Source organism: Lontra canadensis, unplaced genomic scaffold, assembly GCF_010015895.1.
Source record: "Lontra canadensis isolate GAN:19392208 unplaced genomic scaffold, GSC_riverotter_1.0 scaffold9, whole genome shotgun sequence".
In the NCBI taxonomy this organism is placed as follows: domain Eukaryota; kingdom Metazoa; phylum Chordata; class Mammalia; order Carnivora; family Mustelidae; genus Lontra; species Lontra canadensis.
The window spans coordinates 31068367-31081345 of record NW_022631003.1 but is presented as its reverse complement, the minus strand read 5'-3'; the positions used below and the strand labels follow the sequence as shown (position 1 = coordinate 31081345).

The window sequence follows — 12979 nt, the reverse complement described above, 5'->3', positions numbered from 1 at the left end:
TTTCCCCTCTCATGTTCTCTCTCACTTATTCTCTCAAATTAAACAAAACAAAACAAAACAAAAAAAACCCTGAGATGAGTTTAAGAGTCAGATGCTTAACTGACTGAGCCATCCAGGTGCCCCAAGAGTGATTTTCGTTCCACGTTTCTGCACTCTGTAAAAATTCAAGATTGAATATGCATTGCTTTTGAATAAAATATTAATTTTTAAAAGATATGTATAATTTTAAAGATTTTTCTTATATAAGCATTCAGGATAACAGTCCACCTTCCTGAGTATGACACAATTGTTTTCATAATATAGCCCCTGCCCACCTCTCCAGGTTCGTGTGGCAACTAAACTCAATTCCTCTATGCTAGCCACACTGAATTAATTGCAGTTTCCTGAATTCATCCCACTGTCTCCCCTCCATACATTTGCATCGCAGGTCCCTTTGCCTGCAGAGGACAGCTGATGACAGATGTGTCAGCAGTCAGAAGAGGGCTTTAGTACCTTGGCTCTGAAATACCGTGACAGCTCAGGAAGAATATTGGCTGAGGTTCCTTACTCATGTCAGAGTTCCACTGGCAACCTGGGAAACAAATGAGCTTAGCAGCTTTGCAGATGAGTTTGTCACTCCTATGAATTGAAAGGAAATGCCCGGGCACCTGGGTGGCTCAGTCGGTTCAGTGTCTGCCTTCAGCTCAGGTCATGATCCTAGGGTCCTGGGATAGAGCCCCACGTTGGGCTCTCTGCTCAGCAGGGAGTCTACTTCTCCCTCTCCCTCTGCCGCTCCCCTGGTCTTTGCTCTCTCACACTCTCTCTGTCAAATAAGTAAATAAATTATTTCTTAAAAAAGAAAGGAAATGCAAAAACTGAGAAGATTCCTAAACCCAAGATACAGATAACTACTAGTGCCTTAGAGTCTGCTTAAAATTTAGAAAAGGAAGGAAGGAAGACAAGTAACCTATCCTAGATATTTTATAAAACCCAAGACCTTGGATAGAGAAGGGAACAGGGCTCTAGGGGAAAGGCAGGAAAGGCATTCTGTGAAACTTGCCCGTTCATCCTATCCCACTCTAATCTCACTTTTGCTCTGTATTTTTTTTTTAATTCTTGTTTCTATGGGTTACATTATTTTGACTGTGTTTACTAAATTAAATCCAATAAATGTTTACTTGATAGTTATTATATGGAAATTATTATCCTAGAAAATGTATTCATTTGGTCCAGAAGTATGCATGCATTGGCTTCTATGTGCCAGCTAAATGCTAGGTATTGGAAATATGGAAGAAATTTAAATGTTTCTGCCCACAAGCAGCTTATGGTAGTGAGTCAATTATTCATGAATGAATAATTACACTTCAATATGCTAAGTGCAATAACAAAAGTATAAGGAACAATCGTGGTGAAGATTGGGAACAATTACCCTACTGTAGGGTTTCAGGGAGGGTTTTATAAAAAACAAGAAATATTTAAAATAAGGTAAGTGGATGGTCAACAAGGAAACAAAGGGAATCTAGTATAGCAAATTCTTATTTTTTTTAAAGATTTTATTTATTTATTTGACAGACAGAGATCACAAGTAGACAGAGAGTCAGGCAGAGAGAGGATGAAGCAGGCTCCCTGCTGAGCAGAGAGCCCGACACTATGCTGGGCTGATCCCAGGACTCTGGGATCTTGACCCAAGCTGAAGGCAGAGGCTTTAACCCACTGAGCCACCCAGACGCCTGCAAATTCTTATTTATAGTATTTCAGCCCAGTGCTTGATATGTTTTACATATTTAATAAATTGTGGTCAAGTAGGTAATAAAGGTAATTAAGAGCGCTAAGTTAAAGAATTGTTAATTTTTTTTTCTGAAAAGATAAGGAATCACTACAGATAAAAAAAAATGAAAGTACTTACCACAAGATTAGCTATGAGTTGATAATTAAAGCTGGATGATGAATACATGAGTGTCCACCTTATTATTCTATTTTTAAAAAGATGTTATTTATTTATTTGATAGAGAGAGACACAGCAAGAGAGGGAATGCAAGCAGGGGGAGTGGGAGCTGGAGAAGCAGGCTTCCCAATGTGGAGCAGTGAGCCCAATGCAGAGCTTGATCCCAGTACAACTGAGATCATGACCTGAGCCAGAGGCAGACGCTTAACGACTGAGCCACCCAGGCGCCCCTTATTATTTTATTTTTGTATATGTTTGAAAACTTATAATAATATGAAGCTTAAGAGTGCTTAGCTAGCTCAGTGGGAAGAGCATGTGATTCTGGGTCTTGGGGTTGTAAGTTTTAGCCCCACACGGGGTATAAAAATTACCACAAAAATAAGTAAATAAAAATAATATGAAGTTTAAAAGAACATACCAAAATTATATGTTTAAGAGATACGTAATACTGGGTTTCTGCTCTTCAAACCGTATAATCCAGTTGGAGATGCAAGAACAGCAAGTGAAAAAGCATATGAAAAAGTGTCAGAATCCTAAAAGGGAAAAAAGAGAGGTCCATGTGGACTCCAGTAATTCATAAAATTTATATGAAAAAAGGTAAAACTGTAAAAGAGTAAAGAAATCACAGCAAAGAAATCATTTGGATGAAGGTAAAGAATGAGGAAAGAGCTAGAGAAGTGGTTCCCAATTGGGAGCAATTTTGCCCTGCAGGAGACATTTGGGGATATCTGGAGATATTTTTTATTGTCACCACTGGAAGGGGTGTTTGCCATCATCACTTCATGGGTAGAGGACAGTGATCATTCTAAACATTCTACAAAACACACGACAGCACTCCAGGGGAAAAAAAAAAAAAAAGAATACTCCAGCTTAAATGTCAATAGTGTTGCTGTTGAGAAATTCCAAACTAGGGGCGCCTGGGTGGCTCAGTGGGTTAAAGCCTCTGCCTTCGGCTCAGGTCCTGATCCCAGGATCCTGGGATCGAGCTCTGCTCAGCAGGAAACCTGCTTTCTCCTCTCTCTCTGCCTGCTTCTCTGCCTACTTGTGATTTCCGAGTGTCAAATAAATAAAATCTTAAAAAAAAAAAAAAAACGAAATCCCAAGCTAGACACAAGAGACAGTTTTGGGCGGGTGAATTTTTCCCTGAAGTCCACAGCTTCAAGAGATTCATAACCCCCTTAAAGATGTATGCAAAATTTTGAGCCTGGTCTGGGGAAAGGGTCCATAGCTTTCATCTGATTCATAAAGGTGTCCATGGCCAAAACAGTCTTAAGAAGCCCAGAGGACCAGGGATAAATAATAGATGAATAATCTTTTTTTTAAAGATTTTATTTATTTATTTGTCTCAGAGAGAGAGAGAGAGAGAGAGAGAATGTGCGCACAAGCAGGGCGAGTGGCAGGCAGAGGGAGAAACAGGCTCCCTGCTCAACAGGGAGCTTGTTGCTGGGCTTGATCCCAGGACCCTGGGATCATGACCTGAGCCAAAGTCAGATGCTTAACTGACTGAGCCACCCAGATGTCCCCATGGATGAATACTCTGATTTCACTCAAAATATTATTGGGAGAGTTGGCTGGATTTGTTCTCTGGAGACAGATCATAGTGACCCTTGAAAACCAGGCAGAGATGGCTGGACACCAGCCTGAGGGCTCAGTGGAGCTATTGAAAACCTGTAAGAAGATAATGACAGGACAAAAGCTCTGTCATAACATGATTGTCTTCAAGTTGGCACCTCTCTGCCAGGTGCCCAAGTTCTCTTCAATCGGGCCTTAAAACAGTATTCTCCAAGACAGAATCTCTCCAAAACAGTGTGGGCTCTTATTCATCCCTTTCTTTTTTTTTTTTTAAGATTTTATTTATTTAGTTGACAGAGAAAGAGAGAGAGAGAGAGAGCACAAGCAGGCAGAAAGGCAGGCAAAGGGAGAAGCAGGCTCCCAGCTGAGGAGAGAGCCCAGTGTGGTGTTTGATTCCAGGACCCTGGGATCATGACTTGAGCAGAAGGCAGACGCTTAACTGACTGAGCCACCCAGGTGCCCCCATCCCTCTATATCTAACTGGGCCCAACTCCTGCTTACATTTCCTTCAAAATGAGCCTTTCTTCCTCTCTTATCAGAGTCAACCCCCTAGTCTAGGCCCAACCCATTTCATTCTTGGAACTGCAAAGCCCTACTCCCAGTGAGGCCCTAGCTTATTCATCTTTGCAAACCCAGCATCTAACATATTTCTTGGTACATGGCAAGCATTCAATAAGGTATACTCTAAACTGAGGGTGAGAAGAAACAATCACGACATTATTCCATATTAAGGTTAAAACAAATTAGAGTCCTTTCTCATTAATCCCATGATGGTCAGGGGAGGTGTCTCATCTGGAGAGGTTTCTAATTAGGTCCCAGCAGATATGAAGAGGGATTGAGAGGAAGGAGTGGTGAAGCAGAAGTACAGTTTACCAGCTAGCATTGGGGGTAAATCCGACAAGCTGAGTTTTCAGTGGGTAATTCTCCCCAATTTCCCCCAACCCCAGTAGGCTGATAGGGGATAATTAACAAGAGAAGGAGGGTGTAAGAGATGAGTTTGTCCCAAGTCCACAAACCAGTCATTTGCTGATTTCAGGCTCATTTCTTGCCACACTATCCCCAGGCTATAACTTTTTTTAGATACCAAGTCTCTTTCTTTTCTTTTTCTTTTCTTTTCTTTTCTTTCTTTCTTCTCTCTTTCCTTCCTTCCTTCCTTTTTTTTTTTTTTTTTTTTTAACATAATCTCTATGCCCAGCCTGGGACTTGAACTCACGACCAGGCGATCAAGCATCACATGCTCCAGTCTCCGAAACAGCCAGATACCAAGTTTCTACTATCTTCCTTCACACCTAAACCCTCAACAGGTCTCAAGGCTAAAGTCTAAACTGCACATCTTATCTGTTTAAAAATTGTTGCCGCCCTACCTACACATAAAGGCTCATTTTCCAGGAAACTTCTTTCTCCCAACTACACACTGCAACCTCCAATCTCCTTTCCACGGACCCTCTTTTGTTCTCCACAGTGAGTTCCTCTCTGTCAAAGGAACGAGATTTTTAATAGTTGCCTACACTCACACCTTACCTCTGAACTCCAAATGGCTCTTCTGCCATTCACCTTTGCCCACAGAAACCTCCCTTTTCTAACCATTCTCTTCTTACACCATCAATATAGCTCGATTTAGTACTTAATTTTTTTTAAGATTTTATTTATTTGACAGAGAGAGATCACAAGCAGGCAGAGAGGCAGGCAGAGAGAGAGGAGGAAGCAGGCTCCCTGCTGAGCAGAGAGCCCAATGCGGGGCTCGATCCCAAGACTCTGAGATCATGACCTGAGCCAAAGGCAGCGGCTTAACCCACTGAGCCACCCAGGCGCCTCTAGTACTTAATTTTTCGGATGTTTTCCATCCCATGTGTGTCAGCTTCCCCAGCACACCCACACTCAGAATTAAAGTATGCAATCAGTCTCCACTTGGGAGATCCTCTCCACCCACCCCCCACCCCCGCCTCCAAAAGCAACAGAGGAGGCACCCTAATGCTTAGCCAAGACTGCCTGGTGAATTTTAATTTGGATGTGTTTTCGTTAAAATCGGTATCGCGACCCTCAAGGATTCTTGAGTTGCATGCTGGGTATATGTTTTGCGGTCCACCTGGAAACCCAATGCAACACAAGTATTCAAATCAATGTTTAAACACGAATACAAGGGAGGGCAGAGAAAATTACTTTTAAAACCGCAGAAGCTAACAATCCCTGTAGAATGTTTAACACCCAAAAACCTCGAGAACAGTATGTTGGACCCAAATCACGAACGGACTCTGAACTACTGCCAAGTTACTCAAAATACGTGCAGCAGAGATGCTTCGCCGATGGAGCGAGCCTAAATAAAGGCTCGGAAAAGTCCCACCCTCCCTCTTCTCGCCAGGCTTGGAGTTCTGTTGACACACCCCGTCTAAGAACGCTGCTCTGTGATTGGCCACCACGAGTCCTGAAACCGCCCAATCGCGTACGAGCAGCTTCTTTAGCTTCCTTAGCTTGCAAGGAGGAACATGGCGGACCGGCTCACACAGCTGCAGGACGCGGTGAACTCGGTGAGCAGTTTCGCTCTCTTAGTCTCTGTCTTCCCTTTTCTGATGTAAAACGAGAGGAAAAGGGGCCCGAGAAAAACACTCGCAAGTGGGGAGCGGACTGAGGAGGGGTTTGAGCAAGAAGCGCTGGCGGCAGCGGGAGGCGGCGCGGCGTCCTGGGAGGTTTGAGGCCGGCTGCGGGCTTTGCGGAGAGCTGAGGGAGGGAGCAGCCTCGTTCGCCTGAAAAGTAGAGGATCTGTCTGTCAGGACACTTAGGCGTCACGGTCCTGTCTTGTTCTCTGGGAACAGTTTTATTTTATTGTCAGTAGCGCTTATGGGATCTCTTCTCTTCCGGGGGTAAGGGGAGAAGCAGCAGGAGCTGCTTTTTCCCTTACCAGTGTTAAGCCGCGGAAGAGAGACTGGGCTCCTGATGATCGGAGCTTTTTCGTTAAATGTCGGCCGAGAGTATTCCTTTCCCTGGACTTTCAGGTTGAGGCTGGAGTGATGTGAGGTGAGTTTTGTTTCATCTTAGTTGGTTCCTACAGACAAAGGGTTTCGTTCCGTCTCTTGGCGCTCTCTAGCATCAGTTTGGGGAAAACTGACGTGCTTACGAGAGGGAATCTTGTAACGCTTGTGTATGTTCCCACTTACTTAAGTCGTCTTTAATGTGTCTCAGAAAGTCTCCTTCCTCTTAAGGGCCAAGTCTTTTAAGTCGACCCCCTTACGTTGATCGTTCTTATTTTTCCGGTTCTGCCTAACTGGAGAGTATATGCAAACCGAAGGATTCATATACTCATTACCATTAACAGTTGAAGGGTTTCCCATTAGTAGTTATATTTTTTATTATCGTTCTATTGATATTTTGATGTCTCAGGTAAAATGTCTGTATAGAGAGAATATGTTAACTGGAAAATCTTAAGTATCTGGTCCCTTGCCAATTTTTTCACACTGGAGCCTAAGAAGTTAGGATTCTTATCATTGCATCATCAATCTTTGTTCACTTCGAGGCTGTGAATCTGCCTGTGAAAAACTGATCTACTCTGTAAATAAAATAAGACCTTCTAGGACTGAGAGGGCTAGCCCCTAAATGTTGATGAATTCACTAAGATAAATTCTATTTATGGTATTTATGGGCTGCCAGCCAACTTCCCTCTGGGAGATATTCTTTGAGGCTTTTCAAAATCAAATTGTAATGATGCTACTGGGTAGAAATGTTATTTTAGGAGAAATGTTGCATAGTCATATACGTCTTGTAACCAGAAAGTTAGTAGGAGAAAGTGAATATAGCCTTAACTCCAGGGTTAGCATGCTGATAATTGGATTTTGGGGAGAAACCTCTAGGTTAACAAGTATGAATGCCTACTGTGTATGTAAGCATTATCATGTTTACAGAGAAATACTCCTTAAGGACTTCACAGTCTAATTAGAAAGATGTCATATACTCAAGAGACACTTAAATAACATAAAAGTAGTATTTCGTTAGGTAGTTATAATGAATCAAATGTCTTCAATTGTAAGTGCTGAGTTAAATTGGAATATAGAGTGATATGCATTAAAATAGAGCAGATCTTAGCATTGATCTAAATTATAGTTATTTGTAAAAGTATTAAAATAACATTTGTTTTTATCCTCTTGAGAACTCCATGAGGGCAGAAACTATGTCTTGTTCACTGTATCACTCTAATGTTTATACACAATGCTTGTCATAGAGTTTTATTTTTGATAAATATTTGTTGAATAAATGGATTTTGAGAGCTTTTGAAGAACACAGCAGATAGCCACCGTGTTGAATTTTGTGCATGTTTGTTTTTTCCATTCCTTAGAACAGTGGTGTAATGTGAAAATGTTTCCAATTTAAAAATGAAAAACCCTATTCAGGTTACCAGAACCAGAACTGGAATCCACATTTGTGCATTTTCTGAGCACTTACTGTTGCTCCATTTCAAGTAGTAGAATGTGAGCAACACAGTATAGTCAGGAATGAATTTATTACTAGTTAGGTATATATGAAGGATTAGTAGAAAATGAATAAGTAGAGTTGAGTTAGATTATTGAAAGTTTTGAAATAGCCTGAAGAGTTGGAGATTAGTCTTAAAAGCCATGTTGGGGTGAGCTCAACAATTTTTTTAAAGGTTTATTTATTTGAGAGAGAGGGTGCACATGAGCAGGAGGGGAAAAGGGAAAGGGAGAGAATCTTCACCAGATTCCACATGGAGCCCAACACAGGGCTTGATCTCACAACCCTGAGATAACTACCTGAGCCAAAACCCTGAGTTGGACACTTAACCAACTTTGCCACCCAGGCTCCCCTGAGCCCCAAATTTTTAAGCAGGGTAAAATAACATAGTGAAATGGAAAACAAGAAGGAGGCTATTGTAACAATTCTGTTGTGAGATAATTACAGAGGCAAAGATGATAGAATGAAAAGGGAATAGAAGGATTTGAAGGTGAAAAGTGAGACTCTGAAGTTAGACTGCTAGTAACTAGGAGATTCTCAATACAAATTAGATATTAAAGGAAACAGTTGATTTTGAGTTCAGTTTAAATAATGGCAGAGAAACTTAGTGGAAGTGGTCATGCACTGATTGGAAATTAAAAAACTGAGGTTCAAGAGGTCAGGACAATTGAGGGAAGCTGTTTGGGAGGATAGGAGTCTTAGGTTTGCTGCTTGTAAGGAAGTGGTATTCTCAGTCTTCAGAACTGCTTAAGGAATACTTTTAGAGCAGTGGGAATTTACAACTTGAGTCATGGAGAAAAACATTTCCAAATACTTAAGGTGGAGTCCCTTTTCTCACTCTCTTTTTTAAATTGAGGTGTAATTGACATAATATTAGCTTCAGGTATACAGCATAATGATTCAATATTTGTGTATATTGTGAAAAGATCACAGTAAGTCTAGTTAACATGCCACCATACTGTAGTTACAAAGTTAAAAATTTTTATCTTTTGAAGAGAACTTCTAAGATTTACTCTCTTATCAACTTTCAAAAATACAACACAGTATTAACTGTAGTCACCATACTGTACATTATATCCCCTTATTTATTTTATAACTGAAAGATTGTACTTTTTGACCCCGTTCACTCTTCTTGCTCACTTTAACCTGCACCTCATCTCTGATAACCACTAGTCTGTCCTTGGTGTGTGAGCTCAGTTTTTGTTTTGTTTAGATTCCATATATAAGTAATATTATGTAGTATTGGTCTTTCTCTGACTTATTTCATTCAGTGTAATGCCCACAAAGTCCTTTCATGTTGCAAATGTCAAAATTCCCCTCCCCACTTCTTAAAAAGATTTTATTTATTCATTTGAGATAGCGGGAGAGAGCAGGAGCAGGGGAGGAAAGGGAGAAGCAGGCTCCCTGCTGAGCCAGGAACCCAGACACAGGGCTTGATCCTAGGACCTTGGGATCATGACCTGAGCCAAAGGCAGATGCTTAATCGACTGAGCCACCCAGATGCACCCCCCTTTTTTTTAATGGCTGAATAATGTCCCTGTGTGTGTGTATACCAGTTTCTTCATTCATTCATCCATCAATGGCCTTAAGATTTCTTAAGGTGGAGTCTTTTCCATGCTATTTCTTTATACTTGTACCTACTTTAGTGTCAAAAAAAGGGACTATGTACTTTGTATATGAGTTACACATTTTAAAATTTATCCTAGGGCCATACTTTTACTTGCCAGTCAAATTTGCTCTTTCCCACCGCTACCCCCCCCAAATCCTTACTTATGCTTATAACAAATATTGGCATAATTTCTCTTATTATTCTGTTACCTTGGGGCAAAAACAAAGATTATCTTGTATTTCCTTTTAACTGTTTCGAGTATGTTGATACCAAACCTTGTTTCTTTGCCTGATTAACACATTTAATCATTGTTAATAATAACTGGCTAATTTTATCCAAAATTATTCCTGTTCTGTTCCCTTGCTCAGAGGTCATTATTATAGAAACTTATTTTTGTTGCTATTACCGATAAAATCCTGAAAACTGATAAATCCTTTCTAACTCTGACACATGTTCTTTGGCCTCAAGCTTGCAGATCAGTTTTGTAATGCCATTGGAGTGTTGCAACAGTGTGGTCCTCCTGCTTCTTTTAGTAATATTCAAACAGCAATTAACAAAGATCAGCCAGCTAATCCTACGGAAGGTAAATTTTCTTGGCTTGTCTTAATTTGACCATCATATATATTACTTGTAATCATTTAAGATTAAGTTTATTGAGAAATGTAACTTACTTATAGCTTTCTTACAGTCTTGTTGTTTGAGAATATTACTGAAAGTTTTGTTATAAAAGAAATGAATTTGTTACAATTTACATAACATTTCATAATTCCATTCATGTCAAATAACAGATTGTTACTCCTTTAGAGATGAATTTGTATGAATTTAGCTGAATTTCACTTGAGGGACCTTAATAAGAAAGACATCCCATTAACAGATTCCTTTATTCAATTGACTGGCATATTGTCCTTAAAAATGAAATAATTATGTTTAATTCCCAATTTGAGTTAATAGTAAGGCTAATTCTCAAACATGTAATAGGATTGGTGTGTTAAAATTACATTTTAATCATTCAAAGCCTAGTACAGAAGTAGTTTATGAACTTTTCTGGTTTCATTAGCTTCAAATTTAATTTCTTTTTCTGAAAACTTGACATTCCCTAATACTCTTAATGAGTGATATCTTTCTTTAGAATATGCCCAGCTTTTTGCAGCACTGATTGCACGAACAGCAAAAGACATTGATGTTTTGATAGATTCATTACCCAGCGAAGAATCTACAGCTGCTTTACAGGTAAAAATCTTTTTCCTTTGAGAAATTTGCTAGTAGAATTTTGATGAAAGGAGATAGATTTTTTAAAAAAGATTTATTGTTATTTTCTTTGCAAGTAATCTCTACTCCAGTGTGGGCCTTGAACTCATGATCCCAAGATTAAGAGTCACATGTTCCTCTGACTGAGCCAGCTAGGTGCCCCAAAGGAGATTTAATACCTTTTGTTACAGTATTCAAAGGTTCATTAAGATTGTTTTATTTATTTATTATTTTTTTAAAGATTTTATTTTTAAGTAATCTCTACACCTAGCATGGGGCTTGAACTAACAACCCTGAGATCAAGAGTCACATGCTCCATAGACTGAGCCAGCCAGGTGCTCCATGATTAAATTTTAAAATTGAGGTTTTGTTAATTGTAAAGTACTGTAGTTTATTAAAGATCATGCTGAGTATATTGGTTGTCCAATTTTGAGCTATAAGTAAACTTCTATTTTTCTCATTTTGACTCTTTTCCATTCTTTTGGGTAGTATTCTGGGTATGGAGTAGAATGTCCACAAGCAGTGTGGAAGAGAGTCATATGTAGACATTCAGAGATCTCTGACTGAAAATTCATTCTTTTAAATAATTCATACAGGGGATAACTCTTAAAAATCATGTGATTTTAGAATTCCTGACACCAAGAAACCTATCATAATGGTTTCAGAGTCCTCCAGATTTAAAAGTAAATACTTCTCTAGTTTTTTATTTCCTTCTCAACTCTTACTAACCTCCAAGTTTTTCATTTCTCAAAAGATTTTTTAATTTGTGTCTTACAAAGGCTGCTAGCTTGTATAAGCTGGAAGAAGAAAACCACGAAGCTGCTACATGTCTGGAGGATGTTGTTTATCGAGGGGACATGCTTCTGGAAAAGATACAAAGTGCACTTGCTGATATTGCGCAGTCACAACTGAAGACAAGGAGTGGTACCCATAGTCAGTCTCTTCCAGACTCCTAGAACCGGTATATACCATGTGGCTGAGAAAAGAACTATTTCAGTGCCACTAAGAATTCTGCATCAAACTTAGATGGAAGCCTTACCAACAGTTACAGAAACATTAAGCACTATGACACGTTACCTTCTTAGCTCTTTTTTAATAGTCTTCTATTTTCACTCTTGATAAGTAAGCCTCTAAAATTGCGATTGAACCAGCTTTAAACCATCATTATACCATCATTTTTTATTATTGAAATGAAATTATTGAGGTAGATATTGCATTAATGGTTATAATATAATTAAACAGATGTACTTTAAAATTCTACTGTGACGTTTCTATCTTTATTTTATCAAATTTCTACAGTCTTTTTTGCAAATCAAAACATCCCTCAAGCCGGAGAGATGGTAAGTGTAGAGATATGGGGCATTTCAATTTAGGCTAATGTCCTTCTGTCTCTTCAGAGTTTTCATTATATAAATTTGGAGCTTGAGCAAGGAAAGTTTCTGAAACCATGTTGCTTTGGAGAAACAGAGTGTTATGGGGTACCTGTGAGGCTCAGTCAGTTAGGCGCCTGCCTTTGGCTCGGGTCATGATCCTGGAGTTCTGGAATCAAGTCTGGAATCAGGCTCTCTGCTCAGCTGGGAGCCTGCCTCTCTCCCTCTGCCTGTCGCTGCCCCTGGTTGTGCTCTCTCTCTCTCTCTTTTTCTTTCCCTCCCTCTGTGTCAAACAAATAAATAAAATCTTAAAAAAAAAAAAAAAAAAGAAAAGAAAAAGAAACAGAAGGCTAGTGTGGTTGGATGAGAGACTAGATCACTTTTCTGGAAACATTCTTCTTTTTCTAGAACTTCATACTCATTCTACTTCATCTCCACATGTGTTTCTACTAAGAAATTATCTTCTCTATCTGTAGAATTCCTGTGCTTTTGTGAGAGGGTTTTTCTTCATCCTGAACTATCCTTTTCCGTATCTCTTGATCTGCTTTTTCCATGCTTCTTAATATGCATTGTGAAGTATGTTCCCAGAGTCATTGATTCCTTCTTATCCTTTTTATTTATCTGAAGGTTCTGCTGATCTTATTAACCTCTCAATTTTTATTCCTGCATTCTAATCTGACCAGAACCTAATTCTACTACATAAGTTACTTTAACATTTTCTGCATTCCACCTTATTTTGTTATTGCTAACATTTGTGTCAGTGTTATCAAGTATGATTGTGCACCAACTCTTCCTTCT

At 39.4% G+C, this 12979-nt stretch overlaps 1 protein-coding gene across 2 annotated transcripts; it reads left to right on the top strand.

Annotated features, from left to right (window-relative positions):
- Positions 1–5934: 5934 nt before the first annotated feature.
- MED21 (mediator complex subunit 21) lies at positions 5935–12071 on the top strand. Of its 2 annotated transcripts, XM_032855205.1 has the most exons (4): positions 5935–6021; positions 10032–10146; positions 10693–10793; positions 11591–12071. In XM_032855205.1, exons 1-4 carry the CDS (start codon positions 5980–5982, stop codon positions 11765–11767), a joined length of 435 nt encoding a protein of 144 aa, XP_032711096.1. In that variant the 5' UTR covers positions 5935–5979; the 3' UTR covers positions 11768–12071. The 2 variants fall into 2 exon arrangements, with proteins under 2 accessions (XP_032711096.1, XP_032711097.1); XM_032855206.1 differs by lacking the exon at positions 11591–12071 and having other exon boundaries at positions 10677–10744.
- The last annotated feature ends 908 nt before the right edge of the window (positions 12072–12979 follow it).

What these genes read in the sequence shown, in the direction of transcription:
- MED21 (XM_032855205.1), top strand. Translation starts at nt 5,980, where the DNA reads ATGGCGGACCGGCTCACACAGCTGCAGGACGCGGTGAACTCG. An exon ending in TGCAGGACGCGGTGAACTCG is followed by an intron (nt 6,022 to 10,031) that starts GTGAGCAGTTTC and finishes TTTGGCCTCAAG; the next exon opens with CTTGCAGATCAGTTTTGTAA. An exon ending in GCCAGCTAATCCTACGGAAG is followed by an intron (nt 10,147 to 10,692) that starts GTAAATTTTCTT and finishes ATCTTTCTTTAG; the next exon opens with AATATGCCCAGCTTTTTGCA.